General features: G+C 37.8%; 1 protein-coding gene across 4 annotated transcripts in view; it reads right to left on the bottom strand.

Moving 5' to 3' along the window:
• ALCAM (activated leukocyte cell adhesion molecule) overlaps positions 1 to 18,556 on the bottom strand; it is a 214,032-nt gene that overhangs the window by 28,396 nt on the left and 167,080 nt on the right. For 3 of the 4 annotated variants that reach the window (XM_036350129.1, XM_036350128.1, XM_036350127.1), the window contains exons 7-13: positions 13,841 to 13,968; positions 12,240 to 12,372; positions 8,402 to 8,514; positions 4,966 to 5,101; positions 4,724 to 4,857; positions 1,993 to 2,125; positions 92 to 130 (exon numbers count right to left, since the gene is read on the bottom strand). In XM_036350129.1, coding sequence (XP_036206022.1) covers positions 92 to 130; positions 1,993 to 2,125; positions 4,724 to 4,857; positions 4,966 to 5,101; positions 8,402 to 8,514; positions 12,240 to 12,372; positions 13,841 to 13,968 — 816 coding nt within the window. The remainder of the gene's footprint in view (positions 1 to 91; positions 131 to 1,992; positions 2,126 to 4,723; positions 4,858 to 4,965; positions 5,102 to 8,401; positions 8,515 to 12,239; positions 12,373 to 13,840; positions 13,969 to 18,556) is intronic. The other variant, XM_036350130.1, reaches the window with a different exon arrangement.

The raw sequence follows: 18,556 nt of genomic DNA, 5'->3' as shown, positions 1-18,556 counted from the left end.
TTGTGGAGGCTAAGAAAATTACTTAAACATTGACACTTCATAAATCTTGAGCTGACAGTCAAGGAAGAAGAGTCGGCAGCATAGTACCTACCACTTATCACATCTGCCTCATCGTGTTCTGGAATACTTACTGAAATGAAAAATGTTAATATGAAATTAAAAACAAAATTTGTTGATAAATGAAAGTCACCTTTACTATTATAGTATGATATAATAATACTTAGAGATAAAATATCTATTCTAAAGTTAAGGGTAGAAAAATTTTTACATTTAATAGAGCGGGAACTTTTCTACAAGAAAATTAATCTTCTTTTAAGGAAGAAGAATAGTTAAAATTGCAAAAGGATGAATTTACCATAAAAATTTCACAACTGACAAGCTATAGTATGAATCTAAAATACATAGAAATTTCCCCACAACCTACCATCTTTTAATGCGACTTTTTTTTTTTAAGGAGAAACAAGTTGCCACATATGAAATCTACAATGCAGTGTTTCTCAAATTTTCTCAATTTTTCCTGCCTCAATAAAGGAGAAGTAATTTTCTTCGTTAGTGTTAGGGACTTACCACTAGAGACCTCCTTAAAGTGGTGGGGCTGGAGGTTAAAACTGGGGATGTCTTGGAAGTTAAGAGGCACTGTGTGTGATTTTGTAAAAGCCTTCAAAGAACTCTGCTGGTGCCAGGCTCCTGGCTCATTCTAGGAATCACTGCTGTAGTGGATTGCCAGCTGAAGTCAAATGACCTAAATATTTTCCTAGGCATGGGCCTAAACCAGCACTTCCAGTGACATTTGTTAAACTGCAGATTCCCCAATCCTTCCTCATAAAAATGGGATCTCAGGAGGTGCTCACTGAACTGAAAAACGACTGTATTAAATGTTGATCAAACCACTGTGAAGTCTAGAAGACCACTCTTCAATGGGTTAAAATAAAAAGAGAGACTTGTGTTCAGGGAGAAAGGATACGTTTCCTTTCTAGGTAGAACAAATCAATACTCGCTGAATTAAATTCTGAGAAGTCAATGCTCCTATTTTCCAGTTAAATTTGTTGGGTTCTTTTCTTGTCTGTTCAGCAGGCTTTAATATTCCAGTCATAATCTATTAACAACTATTATCTTTAGGCAATTATTTTCTCCTGGCTCCAGCTAACTCCTGGCCAGTGTATTCCTATCCTGCTAATGTCACATACAGATTCCAACTGACTGAAGCGTAAGAGTTTGGAAGGTCAGGTAGCCTCCTGTTCAGAGCTGAACCTCATTCTAAGCCTCTCCTGATTTCAGGTTGACTTAGTAACAGGAACAATGACAGAACTGAAGATGATGGGTAATTTCAAATAAATGACAAATGTTTTCAGAAGATGCTTTTGGGGTGCATGTATTACCCTGATTTCACTATTGACAATTTTTTTTCACTTTTTCTGAGATAACCTCATATGACTTTTAGCTATGATTCAACTATTGTATTCAAAAGCATCAATTTTTAAAACTGGATTTCATTAATTCTGACACCAATTTGACTACCAATTTGCTAAATTACTTTCAGCATGTGACATTCCTGTACAAAATAATAGTAGGATAAATACCACAAATAATTAGTATGCAAAATAACAGATTAAAGATAATTAAAATTTTATCAAAATTAAAACTGTTACACAAGTGTTTTAAGAAAATCTTTGAATTATCTGTACTCTGAACACAAAATATAGATTAAATAATAGCAACTCAGTTCATATCATCTCATGCTCTTAGGAAATATTCCCATATAAGTTAAGGCCTTTGATCCATAAGACATGAAATAATTTAGTTGTCAAGACAAGAATTATAAAAGAATGGACACCACAAATAAAAAAAAAGAACCTATGATGATGATACCAAATGAAAAATAAATAAAACTTACCATAATGCAGGATAGGAAGATGGAATTGAAGATTTTAAACTAATGAAGAATAACTTCAAATTTTCTTACTTTTTTAATGTCAGAAATGAAATACTCACTAGCAGAGACATTCAAGGAGTTTACTGTTCTCTCCAGCTGGTTTTCTGCTGTGCAAGTTAATGTAACATTCTCTTCAGGGGAAATGATAATTTTACTATAATACTTGCCATTGATATAAGGAGATTCCTCTGTCTGGAAAAGAACAAAGAAATACAGATTTAGAAATGGAACTAGGTCAATAACATGGGAAAGAGTAATGCTGAGTGAAACAGGATAGGTGTGGTGCTCTGTAGTGCTATCTGGTGTTCAAGGGTATATGTAAGGTCATAGACATAGACGATTCCAGGTTTACATCTACAGCAGAGATGGGAAAAAAAGTAGTAAATTCATAATTGGACTCCTGTTTATGCTTGTATTATAAATTCTAATAATTAAATTCACTAAACTCATCTTTTTCAAAAGATACTCAGAGTAGTTAATATTTTGGCATGAGAGTACTTATTTCAAAATATTAATCATAAATTTTCCCATAATAAACTAATGAATTCAGTGCTCTTTTAAAAAATACGTTTTTATTGATTTCAGAGAAAGAAATGGAAAGGGAAGCATATAGAAACATCGATGAGCAAGAAACAATTGGCTGCCTCCTACACACACCCTACTGGGGATCGAGCCAGCAACCTGGGCATGTGCCCTGACTGGAAAGCCAATCAGTAACCTCTTGGCACATAGGATGACCATTATGGCTAAGTACATATTTATATAGGCTTTTACTCATGGGAAATCTCTTTTTTCCTCAGTTTTCCTGAGCTAAACACAGAGGATGAGTTCTTTCTTAGTTATTGGTAAATTCATTCTGTTGTTGTGAAGTATTGATGAGGACAATCACTGTATTTAATTCCTCCAAAAATGAGACAATTCAATTTAATCTCTTCCTAGGACTAGACTCCTAAGTCTAATATGACAAGAGCAAATATGTACTTGTGCTCTTTTCTCAATCCCTATTTAGACACGCCATGTATTGGTCCCGACTTAGTTTCCCTTCAGCAGCAATGTAAGGACCTTGAGGACAAGAGCTAGTTTCATGCTTAGGGATTTTTTCTAGTTCCTGGGGCAGGGTGGGGCAGGGTTTTCAGGAGTTGTAAAATAATAGATTCGCCATGTGTTTTTGGAGGGAACAAATAAAAGATTATGTGTATCAGCACAAACCTAGAACAAGAAAAATAACATATCACCTAGTGGGCCAGAATCAATTCTTCTCCTTGACAATGAAGAATAGCATTATTATTTTTATCCTCATAGTAAGTTCACCTGCTATTGTACCACTTCCCACCAGTATTTTTCATATGACTTTCTCACTGAGTCTTTCTTCTTGTTATTTTTTAACTCTACACATATATTTACTCATTTCTTTTATACCTTTGCATCTTTCATTCATCAAATATTTATTGGGTGCTTATTTTTCTATTTTTTATACTCACATTACCAATACCTATAGGTTATTTTTGACTTTAATTGAATAAGAGAAGGGGAAAAAGCAAAAAAAAAAAAATTTAAGTCATTTTTGATGCTAAAATTTAACTTGTACATTGTATAGGTGGTTCACATCTTCACCTGAGTCAGGACACCTACATTTCCTGCCAGAGCCTCTCTGTCCTGCTCGTGCATGCTTTCTGTGTGTCCCCATCCCACCTAACCAGATCGGTAGTCTTTTGCTTTGGGGACCTTCCATGTTTGGAATTATGCAAATATATATGAATCAATCATAGGTAAAAGAGCCAAAATTCACCTTGTTCTGCAAAACCACATTACATAATTTGGACCAGCAGCCTAACATCCCTGGACAGAGAAAGAGTAGAAATTTAAATTTAAAACTCAATTGCAACTCTGCTTTATGTATGCCTTCTCAGATTGCAACTGGGCCCAAAGCTGGGAAGAAGGCAACACAGAAGATTCAGAGAATCAAATGGCACCTCTGGGTGTTGTTGAAGAGTCTTTATGTGGCTCCACTGAGAAGAGCGACCTGAAGACTGTCAGAGAGAAAATGGAATTAAGAAGTATCTCAGTAACCTCAGCAGACTGGCAACTTAATGAGATTCTAGCTCTGAACCCCTAGTGACAGACCAGATTCTCATCGTTTTAATTTTTTTTAATTTTGTCAAAGTAAAAAGAAAATTACTGGTGGTGTTCATAACTTCTTAGCCCTTTACTATGACTAAAATGTCCTGGCAAAGGTACAAATATTGTTTTGGTTTATGTTTCCTTTGGTTCAGAAGGACACGTCCTATTTACTATGTATTTACTAACCTTACTCTGGCCCGGGCCCTGGCACACACAAACCAGACCAGATGTCAGCGAACACTTAAATGTGTTCTCTACCACACTTCAGGGCCCAGTTTTAAGAGGAAATATCCCTTAATGTGCATAAGTAAGCAAAGTAATGGAGGCCACTTATACTCAGACGTGTTAAGTTTATCATGCAGAAAAGTACATACCTTAATGTTTTAATCACCAGGTTTCAGGAGTTAATTACCATGGAACAACATCCAATTTATGTTCTTTTAAAAACAGATACGGACCACAACACCATGATTCTTTCATTCTCCATGGCCCTGGTATCTAAAATCTCTCTTTGAGCCATGTTCTGCCTTTGGGAAAATTAAGAATTTAGCAAAAGCTTCCTCTGAGGACATTCTGAAAATTTCACCTTGGTAAGCAGCCTCACCCAGAGTCCAGATAAAACCCCATATTGGACCAAGTGCAGCATATAACAAGAAGATGAATACTTGCTTGGTTTATGACACTTCCGCTGCCAGTAATTGTCCACTGTATGGCAGGCTTCGGAAACCCTTCCACATGGCAAATGACTGTTTTAGATAGGCCTCTTGGATCAATGATTTTTGTCATTTTGATTTGAGGTTTTCCTGAAATATTATTAAAAACAAAATAAGATGTTGACCAAAGGTCATAGAATTAACCAGAGAGCAAATTCTCAAAGAAAAAATGGAGGGAGTGTTCAAGTATTTTATTACCTTCTACAATGAGAGTCAATGACTCTCTTTTCTTTAGTCCTTCCACCTCCTTCAGAGCAGTTTCACAGACATAGTTTCCCGCATCCTGATATTGGAGACTGGAAAATGATGGGCTAGATTTAAGCCTGGTGTTATCCTGATTAAATAAAAAGTTAATTACTGCACAGGGCACAATAATAACTCTCAATGTGTTTACTAGATAAATAATTAGCCCTAAAATGATTCTTCTGGGTCTAATGAAAACACAAGCTTCTTTTTCTTAACTTCGGATGACTTCAAAAGTAGGTTTCCCTTTTCTTTTGTACTCCTAGAATTGGACATTATTTCAGACTCTTCTGTGTATTGAACTTGTAATTTGGAGCAGTTCTTAAATTTCTGACACTCAGTTTTATTATTTGTAAAAGAGGGTAATAACCTTCTTGAACTGTTATGAAGCCTTTTTATAAAAACAATACAATGTGTTTACACTAAGGAAAGTTCTTGATGCATAGTAATTACTCCTTGTAGAAAATGTATAACTAGGAATGACAGACATTGAAGACTTGTGCTACGTAATCGATGATGGGTATAGATGCGTGAAAGGATACAGTTATCAACAGGGGATCCAATACAGAGCCATGGCAATTATGACAACATGCTTTATTGATTGATTGATTGATTGATTGATTGATTGCTTAATCTTCACCCAAGGATATTTTTCCTTTGATTTTTAGAGAGAGTGGAAGGGAGGCAGAGAGACAGAGATACAAACACATCAGTTGGTTGCTTCCAGTACATGCCCTGACCAGGGCTGGGGATGGAGCCTGCAACCAAGTTATATGCCCTTGACTGGAATCAAACTCGGGACCCTTCAGTCCATGGGCTGATTCTCTACCCATTGAGCCAAACTGGCTAGGCTGACAACATGCTTTTTAAAGAAACCCTTAATAACAACTTACTATCCAATTTCAATGAACAAAGGAAATATAACATTTAATTTAAAATAATCACTTGATATATAGAAAATGATGCTATTTTATTAGGAATTGAAATGCTCAGATGCAGACAACTAAACTGAATCCTAAGATTATGTGATCTTTGTCCACTATGAATTTTTTCCTCTCCCATCAACGAACCAATGGCCAGACAATATTGATCACTGATATTAGGTATTCAATTAACAACAGTGACTGCAGTTGATATAGAAACTGGTTTAGTCAAGTAAACTAGAGTCTCTATTCCTGTAGTAAAAATACTATGAATGTTCATAATGCCACTGAGTAGTCTAATTGCTTAGAACTTGTCTAGCCCTTTGACTATCAACTACTATAAATATATAATGTTAAATATACAGTCTCTTGAGTAACACTTTAATATCTGAGTGAACAAAAAGTTGTGATAAGGTGGTTAAAACAAAGTGCAATAAGAAAGAGTCAGAGAACAAGTAACTGGCTCTGGCATTAAAAGAGATCAAAGGGCAATACAAAGTCATTTATATTTTCATCAAGAAGAAGCTCTAGGAATAAATTTCTCCACAATTGTTTATAAAGATAATACTTGCCAACCCTTACTTCAAATGGTATGTATGCGTTTTGTCAACACTTTACTGGTAAAACGCTCCTGTTATATGCCATGTTCTGGGGATTAATGTACTAAGTGTTTAGATTTAGTAGCCAAGGATTTGGGTGGAGGGATCACAGTTACAACCATTGACTTTCGGGGGAACCCTGTCTCGAATAACAGATTACCAATCCTACTTTCGTACTCTAAAAATATAGCAATAATTGGGTCCAGGAAATGCCCTACATTTCAGATAATTACAAGAAAATATTAGCACTCCCTCAAGAAGTACTGACTGAGATCCTAGCATGTTCTAGGTGTTCTACTATGGCTTAAAGATGAAAGAGATATGTACCTCCGAAGAGTTACTACTTCAGTAGAACACACATTCAGACACTTAAGATTAGTTTCAGCAGTCTTTACTCTTAGTAAGGCTGGAGCTCAAGTCTCTACTCTGTCACTTATGTGCTTTGTGATTTCTTTCATTTCAACCTCTTTATGATTAATGAGAGGAAATAATAAATGTCCTGCATATTTCACAGGGTTGTTGTAACTGTCATGTAAGAATAATGTGGGTTACAACACATCATAAATCCTTCAGCCCTAAAAAATATAGATGTTCTAGAGGCCTGGTGCACGAATTCGTGCATGGGTGGGGTCCCTCTAGGTGGCCTGCGGGGATCGGGCCAAAACCCTCAGTCCAATGCCACCTGCAGCTTCTACCTGCCACTCCTGGTCATCCTGGCCCCACTGTGCCTGCCGCAGGCTCTTGCCCAATCAGTCCCTATCAGGAGAGGTTTGCACTGCCACAGCAGCACTTGCCAGCCATGAACCCTGTGTCTGGCACTCTCCCAAGGGGAATGGCCTGCGGGATCGGGCTGAAACCAGCTCTCCAACATCCCCTAAAGGGTCCCAGATTGCAAGAGGGTGCAGACCATGGTAAGGGACCCCACCGGTGCATGATTGGACCGGGAGGGACCGTGGGAGGGCTCCAGGGCCTGTCCGGCCCATCTCGCTCAGTCCCAATCAGCCAGACCCCAGCAGTAAGCCAACCTACTGGTTGGAGCATCTGCCCCCTGGTGGTCAGTGCACATCATAGCAAGCTGTTGAGTAGCCTTAGCATATCATTAGCATATGACACTTTGATTCATTGTTTGGTTGTTCTGCTGTTTGGTCTATTTGCATATTACCCTTTTATTATATGGGATATGTGTGTGTCTCTGAGTATGCATATATGTGTATAATTACTTAGTATATACACATTATTAAATTAATACCCCCAAACTAAGTTTCACAGAATCAATTATAAATGCTGCACTATTGTTTAGTACCTCTAAATTGTATTGTGACATGATTTTTATTATTATATACTAGTGGCCTGGTACATGAAATTCATGCACAGGGGGGATTCCCTCAACCAAGCCTGCACCCTCTCCAATGAGGGACCTCTTGGGGGATGTCTGACTGCAGGTCCTATCCCTGTGGGCAGTGGACATCCCTCTTGCAACCTGGGACCACTGGCTCCTAACCATTCACCTGCCTCCCTAACTGATTGCCCCAAACTGCCTCTGCCTGCCTGATCGGCCCTAACTGCCCACCTCTGCTGGTCTGATCTTGCCCCCAACTGCCCTCCCCTGCCGGCCTGATCACCCCTAACTGTCTCTGCCTTGGCCCCCACCACCATGGCTTTGTCTGGAAGGAAGTCAGATGTCCGGAAGATGGCCAGTCAACCTGGTCTAATTAGTATATTACCCTTTTATTAGTAGAGATAGAGTATGAGTGTGAGTACATATATACATTACCCTTGAATATACATATTGTATATCACGTAAAATGCAAAAGAAGCCTGAGGAAGAATCAGTTCAAACAGCAGATATTACCAAGGAATATTACTTACTTTCATCCATACCACAGTTGCGTTCCGACTAGCAGATATTGTGCATGACACAGGCAGGGCATCCCCAATCTGCTTGGTCACTTCCCCACTTGGATTTAAGGACAAATCCAAATCTGTGAAGCAGAAAATCTGCTTAAAATTCAAACTTCAGGAAGGAAGATAATCAAAATATTTTATAGAAGAAGTGATCGGGAAAATCCCTCTAGCTGCACTTGAAAATTCAGAACTGATTTGTGTGCCTGAAATAACTGAACTATAGCATAATCAGTCATTTTTCAAACCAACTTTGAGACCAGGTTAGACAAGTGAATGATCCATCTAATTGATTATGCATTTATTTGCAGTTAACATGATTGATGTTTTCACTGCACATATGTATACCCCAGGGGTCTACCACTTTAAGAAAAAAAATTCTTAAATCACTTCTGGAAGAACATAAAGAATGATGATGACTAGGTAAATATTATAAAAACAATAGGCAAAGCATAACATGGGAAATCAAGTATATGTAGCCAGCAAATAAGTTAAAAAGTCATGAGGGAGTCTACATAGTTTCTTCAGAGAGAATTGACTATGGTAGTTGAGTATTTTTTTAAAAAAGGGGTTCAATTTTTCATGCAGTTGACATTTTAAATCAGATCTATTGTAAGGTACACTGTTAGCAGATATCATCTTTTTAAAATTGAGTATATATATCTAAGGGGGTATAATCTTTTAGAGAAATAATTTCTATAAAAATTTTACTGTCAATCTGTATGAGGAAAATCTAGTTCAATATGATAAACATTTCTTGTACAGCTACTATGCTCCAAGCACTGATTGGAAATACAGAGATGAATCACTTGAGCTTATAATGTACAATTTTTGAGGTAGAGATAATTGTACACAACTATGCAACTATAATCCACAGCAGTATGAAATCAGCACCTGGTGGCAAACATGCTAGAAATTAGGGGCTCAATAAATATTTGTTGAAAAAAACTAAAGGAAGGGCTACAAACAGTGGTATAAGTAAAGATGAGAGTATAAAGACAAGAGCCAAATTGGATTTCAAAGCAGTAATAAAGGTTTTGTATAGGGGGCAGTATGATTGTGGCCCCAGTGGTTGAGAAGGACTTTGATAAGTGGAGATACAGAAAAAACTTCTGCCACATAAACAGTCAAAGAGGTGAGAGAAATTTCACAATGGCGAGTAATCTGGTATGAATGGTTATAACATATGGAAGATAAATTAATTGATGCCAGGATGTAAAGGACTGTGCTTGCCAATCTCAGAGTTGTAACTGTACTCTATATCAGTGGGAATTTGCTATCACACCCTGTGCTTCTCCTTGGTTTTACCTGTTATCATTGCGATTCGTTGGTTGTTTGAACTTCAGTTTTAAATTCTTGTTTCTCCTGCTAGGCTATAAGCACCATGATGGCAGGGACAACAATTTGAGTTGGCACTGTGTTTCCACAATGTCTGCCACATGGTAGGCTCTCAAAACTATTTGTTGAAGTATGCTTTCTCAGCATGTTCACATAGAAAAGTGGAGTTTTTTTATGAATTATATTTAAATAAAAATTCTGCCGAAACCGGTTTGGCTCAGTGGATAGAGCGTCGGCCTGCGGACTGAAAGGTCCCGGTTCGATTCCGGTCAAGGGCATGTACCAGGGTTGCGGGCACATCCCCAGTGGGAGATGTGCAGGAGGCAGCTGATCGATGTTTCTCTCTCATCGATATTTCTAACTCTCTATCTCTCTCCCTTCCTCTCTGTAAAAAATCAATAAAATATATTTAAAAAAAAAATTCTATTTAGGGTGAGTTAGAAGTTTTCCTTTCCTAGACAGTTAACTTGCCAGTGATAAAAGATTTTAAAGCATGATGGCGGGCTTTGGAAGTTCTGATGAAGAATCTCTATGTGCAGGAATTGGCAGGAAAATAGCAGACATTTCATCAGCAACTATGGGTCTGTGGGTGGAAGCCCTGCTGAGAGGTCTGTTTTGCAAACATGTGCAAGTATGGGCTGGAGATTCTCCAGCCACACACACTCCCTTCAGCCACCAATGAAAAGAAAACAAATCTTGTTTTTGGAAAACAAACAAGCTATCCAGATAAATGGGCAAAGAAGGGGTTTTTATGTTTTCATTTCATGTAACTTAGAGAAAAATCTTGATGTGCTTGCAATACTTTTTTTCAGCTTTTAAGAAGCTTTCTAGGACTTAAAATCTAATATTAAGAGTCTACCTGCCAAAAATAAAAATCATTTAAATCCAGTAAAATGCACTGAACTCCAATTAAACTATTACATGCTTTTACATTTTTTTCCTCATCCCAGTATCCTGGAGGGACTATGTGGCTGTATCCAAGTGCTTTGCTTTATTAGTCTGTTATCTATTTCTCCCTGCTTGATCTACAAGTGATACAAATAAGAGCCCTCTCGTTTTAGGGTTCCTAGTAGCTAAGTAGCTAACATCTCTTCAACATAACCGTACCACCTCTTAGCATTGGATTATTGGTTATTGACCCAGTTATATCAGATAGTTATTCCATAGGAAATTCTATATGTTGGTTATAATCTCTTAGTTCACTTTATTTTTTCATAGAACAGGCTGGATAAATAATGGCCCCAGGGCTGATTAGTTCTCAAAGAAAAGTAGTGCTGTTGCTATCCTGAGAGGTCACTGCATTTTGTCTAAACAGTCCCTGGTGGCAGACATACTCAGATCTGTGCAACATGAATATTGAGCAAAAAACAGAGAAGTGGACGGGCTGTGAGTATTTCTTAACAGTGCGCCATTTTTACAGGCCTTCCCAGGATGCCCTTCCAACATCACACACTCCAGAGTAACCATCTGGTTACTCCGTTCCCTAAAGCACCTCCCTGTATCTCCCTCAAAGTTTTAGCTTCTGTCCTACCTGTTTCCCAAGCATTATGGGTCAAGTGAAATATTTAGAATCATTTCCTCAGGACCATTTCTAAATTCTCTTTCAATTTTAAAACAAGGAAACCCCTCATAATCAATAAGATGGCAGTGGATCATGTCTAGAGGAAACCTATTTATATGATGGTGCTGTTGGGTGCAAAATACATGTTACGATGTTTGGTCTGTACTTCCAAGCAAGACTGACATTTGCCCAAAGCACTCTGTGAAGTCTAGTGTCACCAGAGAACAGTTCAAATTCATTCCCAAGTTCCTCACTGCATCAAGCACATCAGTAATATAGACTTCCAGGAGTTACAATATAACGCACACAAGTAAAGTGTCTGTTTTCTATGTGTATCTTTTGCTATTACATTGGAGTAAATATAACTTTTGAAGTACATGGAGATCAAAAGCAGGTGAAAAGTTAACAAAAAAAAGGTACTTCAGGGTGATTTTGAAGAGGCTCTAGTTCTAAAAAGTTTCATCTTTCTCCAAAGAAGCCAATAAATGGCTTTTAGTAGTCTCTACCCCCTCTTCCAAAGGTTGAGTCTACATTAACTTTTATTTTTAACATTAACTCTGTGCTGCTTGGGATTGGGTATTAATATTATCTATGCTATTTTCAAAGTGATACTTAATCTATACTTTTATGTGACAAATGCAAACTTTGTCAATTTCAGGAATATCTAAATGTTTTATTTAAAAGATAAAGAGTTATTTCTTTAATATCCATGTATATGTTTTGTTGGTACCTCAAACTGAAGGCATTTATAAAAAAGATGGAGGTTTACCATGGTCAAAGTTGCAGCTATTCGACCCATGCAAGGTTACAATATTGCAGTGCAAATCTGGAGCAAGGTGGAGCTGGTTTCTATGACCTTCAGTAAGTCACATGAAACCACATTATATGAAGAATACGGTGACTTACAGTGCACGGTGACGGCTGTTGATGCAACCAGGCTATTTCCGTCTGTCAGGGAGCATCTGTAGACTCCTGTCGCATTGCGTCTCAAGTCTGTCAGTGTGTAAGTATGTGAGCTTCTTATTCCTTCGGGCTGTCCCTTTTGATAGAGGCAAAATGTCAGGTTATTGCACTTGGTAGCTACAACAAGAACAGTGGTATTTCTTGATGAAAATGACATTTTCTCAAATAATAAAAAAAAAGTTATATAGTTCTTTGATTGGACAAATAAGAGTAGAGTTTGTATTATCTGATTCCTGGAAAAATAATTGATATGGAGGAGCTAATTTACATTGTATTGATGACATCTGTCTTATTGATAGCATGGATTACATTTTATTTTTTTAATTTCTAATATTTTCTTTTTATATTTATACCTTGCCTAATCTGATAGAAATATTCAAGGTGACTTAAAATAAAACATGCCATTTATCCAAATAAAAAAAAAGAGAGAAAAAGAATGGTAGGGAATAAGGAAGGAAGGAAGAAAGTAGGAGACAAGGAAAGAAGAAGTAGGAGAAAAAATAAATAAAAGGAAAAAAAAAACAATGACAGACTAAAATATTAAAATATAGATGAACTGGGAATATATGTTAAAAAATATAAATACCAGATATTATTGCTAAAACTAAGACAACATTTGGCTCTGTGATCGCCGATAGCCAAGGTGGAAACATAACCAGTTTCAAAACAGCATTTGCACGTGAGACAAAAACAGTATGCCAGTCTATTAGAAGAAACAAAGCTGTGTGTCAACACTGAAGTCTAAAGGAAATGACTTATGCTAGTCTCCTGAGTACTGCTGCTTGGGATTAAGATGACAGTCTTCAGCACTACTGAGTAACGCAGCAGACGACATTGTAAACATACCCCGGCAGTAAACGCATACATAGTTGTACAAGGCTTCTCTCAATGGCAGGTTATGTCAAAGAAAAACTCAGAAAGAGCTGTCGGAGAGCAAAGAGTTGTCCTCACGTGAGCTGTCTCCTAGTCTGGCTCCCTATCACTATGACATCTAGAACACATCCTAGAAGAATTATCCCAATGATCCTCTATACATATCATTTCTTTCATCTATGATACTGATGAAAGTCAAGGAACTGGTGCTTCGAAACCACCTACCATGGCAAGATATCACCCCAGCTTTAGCCTGGCAAGCTAACTAGACTCTGCCACAGGACTGTTCCTACTTCAGAGGTCCCAGGTGTGCTCAGGAAGGTGCTGTGGATGGATTTAAAATCTGTATCCGAGCATTTGCTGCCATCACTCTTCATTTCAGTTACCTGCATCTAAAGGTTTTTATAGTTTACTTGGATAATGAATGTTGAGGTTTTATAATTATGGTTTTCTGTGATTGGCATTTTTCCTCAAAATCTCTTCACATTGAAAAAACAAAAAAGGCAAGGCCATTGGAAGATGCTGAAAAATGGTATCCCTTGCCCCCAAGAAAAACAGCCTTTCTCACTTAAGCTACTCATCATGTGCATTCAATCCTTAATGTCAGCCAGCTGACAAACAACAGGACAAATGATAGAGTTCTAGCTCAAGTAATAATCTCAAGCACTTACTGGTAAGTAAAAGAAAAACTCCTCAGGGGGAGGGTTGCCATTGCCTAGGCATTTCAGAGTAATGTTGTCCCCTTCTTTGATGGCACTTCTTGGTGGCAGCACTTGGAGTATCACTTCCTCTGTAGGATCTGTAGGAGTCACAGATACGAGTTAACCATTTTTGTCAAGTACCAAATTGCTCTGTACATACAATGTAAATGACTAAATTATACACAATTTTCTCAAGAAGCTAGTCATGGTAATTACTTAAATGTATCTTTTTATAGAAGGATTGAAGTTAATAGCTACTTGCTACACCAAGCACTAATCTTGGTTAGAACAAACTGCAAAGAAACTTTGTTATAAAAAAAAATCAATTTCTCCTTAGCAAAATTTCTTCAACTGAGGTAGGAATGACCATAATTATTTTATGGGTACCAGACCAGTAGGAAAAATTGCACTATATGATTTCATTATAGGGACATTTAACTATATTATATGAATCTTAACAGTTTGGAAAGACTGGATCAGCTAGCAAAGTAGCTAAAGCTATTAGGCACTCCTGGATTCACATTACATAATAATACTTTATATTAAATAAAAAGACACATGAGCTAAATAATGCCAGCAATATTTTGGGGATTCAGGAGAGTAGATCCGCTTTCAAAAAGATGAATGCCATGAACCGAGGGTGATGCTAAACACAATCAACAAGACCATAAGTATATTGTAATTCTGTTACGTTCAGTGGAGCCAAGATGCAACTTTCATTCCATTTTGATCAATTTTAGGGAGAAAACAGGGCCAAAGGGTATTCTTTAGTGAGGCTACTGCTCAACATTAGAATGATAAAGAAATTAAAGCCTGGAGCCAGTGGACCATATCTAGCAAATCTCTCTATATAAAAGCCTAAGCAACCGAATGATCAAAGGACTGAACGACTGGTCGACCAGTTGCTATAAGACGCACTGACCACCAGGGGGCAAATGTTCAATGCAGGAGCTACCCCCTGGTGGTTACTGTGCTCCCACAGCCAACCTCCCCCCGCTGGCCAACCTCCCACGGCTCCTCCCCCAGGCCGGTGGCCTGGATGATCTCGATCAGAGCCACTGGCCAACCTTCCGTGGCCCCTGCCCCCACCAGCCAACCTCCCTTGGCCCCTGATCAGCCCCAATAGCAGGCAAGGCCGAGGGACCCCACCCATGCATGAAGTCATGCACCGGGCCTCTAGTATGAAATAAAAGGAAATGGTGCTGGTAGTTATAAATCACCCACTTTCTAACTTAGCCACCTGTTATATAACTTGATAATACATTAAACAATGAATTTCAAAACTATTTAATGCAAAGGTTTATTTTACAGAACCTTTCCAGAGGCTTAATACCATTGAGGTATGCGCCTATATTTCCAAACTGGTAGCACGAAAAATGATCTATGAAGACTTATTTTGCTATTAGCTAAAACAAGTAAATGGTAGATTTGGGTGCTTTCTTCTATCTCTTGCAGGCAATTATTTATATTTCTAAGATTAAAGTACAGGAAAAACTTAGGAGGATTGTTTTAAATTGTTTCTTTGCCATTTCTTCATGCTTGGGCATCTCTGAGTATTTGCCCAGAATGTTCTGAGGCTGAACAATGATTGGTTTAATATATTTCTTGTTTGTTTTTCTTAATTTGTCTGAGGTAGAATCCTGACAAGCAGTTCCTGGTAAAGCTGGAAAGTAAATTAAGTTTGATTTTGTTCACATACTCTGACCTTCCATTCCTAGGCCTTCCTCACTCTTTTAGGCGCCCCTTCTCCGACTAGCTTTGGCCCATTGCTTGCCACTGTGGCACATTTGCAATCAAGGCTGACACAATCCATCCGACTTCCTGCTCCATTTCAAAATTCCCCTTCTCTGTGTCCCCTTTTCAATAGGCTCTGCTCTGTATTAGAGGGTGGAAGGACTGAGTTCAGAAGGTTAATGTAACATTTTACTTTTCACATTTTACTTTTCTTGATATCCACTAACATGCCTCAAGCAAAACTAATGATCTCTTGCATTCCCTTTGCCCTGATTTTGAATTTTACTCTGTCATTCTGCCAGTTACTCTGGCTTTCTCCTTTGTCTTCTCTTTTCCACTCAATCACCCAGTCTTAATGATTAATACTTAAAATATTTGGCACGTGAGTCTCTCCTTCTATCCCTATTAATACTTCCCTAGTCCAGGCTCTAATTAATCTACAGGGGAAACACTGCCATCAAACTTAATTCAGTCCCTCACCTTCTCTTTTCTCCTCCTTCATATACAGAGATTGGCACAAGTAGGTTTACAATTTTGAGTGCACCATTTATTCTTGTATTATTAGTTAATTATTGTATTTTACATATGAACAACTATAAACCTACTTTTGCCCATTCCTGCGTATTTCCTCTAAATCAGTTTTTAAGCTGTTCTTTGACTATTACAATGATATTCAAAACCCTCATGAATTCCCAATATGTATGACTGAAATAAATAGTTCCTAACCTGGTATCTATTTTTCATCTCACTACTCTATACATACCCCTACATTATAACCAAAAGAGACTACTCAAATTTTCTTTCTCCCATCTCTTAATTTATCCTCTGTCCAGTCATTTATTCATTTGTTAGCTAATATTTTGTGTTACTAAGTACTAGAGTTATAATGTGAAAGCAGCATACTACCCACCTTCAATGAACTTTCAAATTACGATCACACCACACTTAAGACTATAATGTAAAAACTGCACAGATATAAGCGAAGTCACCACTGGTAGCTTATAGATGAGAGTGGGAAGCTTCTAGTAGGAATTGACTCTGGACCTGGGTTTTGAAGACTAAGTAGGTGCTTGCTAGATAACAATGGTGAGGTGGTAACAGTATATGGCTAGACTTCTAAGTGGTATTTTAGAGGAAGAATCTGGAAAACAGAACAAACTGTGGTAGGTACAGTGAAGTAATGAAGGTTGAGACAGAGCAAGACCATGTGCATGGGAGACTTAAGGCATATTGAAATTGCTCAGGAGTGTGAAGATCAGTCTCAGAGATCTAAGGTGTCATTGAAGAATGTTAATCACAGCAGTGACACAGTCACCTGTGTTTTAGAAAGATATTTCTGACAGCATCTTGGAGGGCAGTTTGCAGTGAATAAACAAGAGGAATACTATTTAGAAAAGTATCACTCAAAATATAGATGATGAAGAATGGTGACATAATCTTGGGTGGTACAAGGAGGCAGAAATCAGATAAACACAAAAATTAAGAAACTAGATTGTATAAGGATTCTTAACTGACTGAATAAGATAAGGAAGGAATGGACTTGGACAACTTTTTCAAGATGAATTTATCGAACTTCTTTTTCTTGAGTGTACGCTATGTCCTTTTGATGCAGCTGCCCCCTTCTCTTCTCTGACGTCATCCTGGAGCAGGGCTTCTCAAAGTGTGGTCTTCGATCAGCAGCATTAGCATCACCAGGGCATTTGCAAAGCGCTAACTCCTCCCAGCACCAGTGGATGAGAAACTAGAGCAGGGTCCAGCAATCTGTGTTCCGACAAGTTCTCTAGGTGATGCTGGTGCATATTCAAGTTTGATGATCACTGTCCTTGAGCACCTGAGCTCTTAGGACTGTTCACCAAGTCCCTGTGGCACCTGGACCGCTTGCAATCTGGCACTGACAGTTTCCCTAGTGGAGTAGCAAATTCCTTAAATATCAGGACTACATCACAAACATGTTTGTGTCTTCACCATGAAGCCCAGCACTGCATACATTATGCCTTCTCAAAAGCCATGCTGAATGCACCCAGCACAGCCAGTCACAGTAAAATAATTGCCTTCAATAAGATCAAGAACCTCTCTGCCTATCAAACTCCCCACGCCTGACACACACACATACTTGTTCTTTCTTAAGCCAATTTCCCATTCTTTATTACTCATCTTGATGCTCTTTCCTCTCTTGTATTCCTGCACTTAAACCAAGATAGTTTATTTCCAATTGAATATTTGAACAGAGAGAAATAATAGCTTGTTTTTAGATAAGCTGCACATGATGAAATCCTCTCAATCATTGCTTTTGAGTGAAGTTGAAATGTGCATATTTGCAAAGTGAAAGGCAAAAATGACCCTTTATTATTAGGACAAGTGGAATTTCAGTTTTGTTCTTAATAAGGCTCCACACTTTATGGAACCAAAATAGAAATGTAGGTGGGTTAAAAACTCTGAGGCTCAGGTGGACTTTATGTCCTTTTTCCAGAGCAGATGTAGAAGTGTTAAGTTATTCTCCAACACATGGCAGCATTACAAGAATTTTTGATGCATTTAAAAAATAAACTTCTTTCTTGCCTTTTCCTAAAAAGATATCACTATATATATCTTTATGTAGTAACAATGATAATTTTGTAATAATGAAAATAGTACTTAATAAAGAGCATTTAATGTGCCATACAGTATGCCATTTTAGATTTGTGATTTCACTTAATCTCCATAATGACACTATTAAATTAAGTATTATATTTTCCCCATTTTGAGATAAGAAGAGTGGACCCTAGAGTATTTAAGCTACTCTTCTAGAAACACAGAGTAATAACAGAGCAGAGACAGGGTCACCAGCACGTTTGCTCTTCATCATTAGATTATCTTGGCATCTGTCTTGCAGGAAAGAGCACGGCATTAGAGAAAATGATTCTAACCCAGCCTCTAATTTAGGACAAGTTTCAGGGCCTCACTTTACTGCTA

This window comes from Myotis myotis, unplaced genomic scaffold, assembly GCF_014108235.1.
Source record: "Myotis myotis isolate mMyoMyo1 unplaced genomic scaffold, mMyoMyo1.p scaffold_m19_p_2, whole genome shotgun sequence".
NCBI lineage: Eukaryota > Metazoa > Chordata > Mammalia > Chiroptera > Vespertilionidae > Myotis > Myotis myotis.
This window is presented reverse-complemented; position numbering and strand designations above follow the sequence as displayed.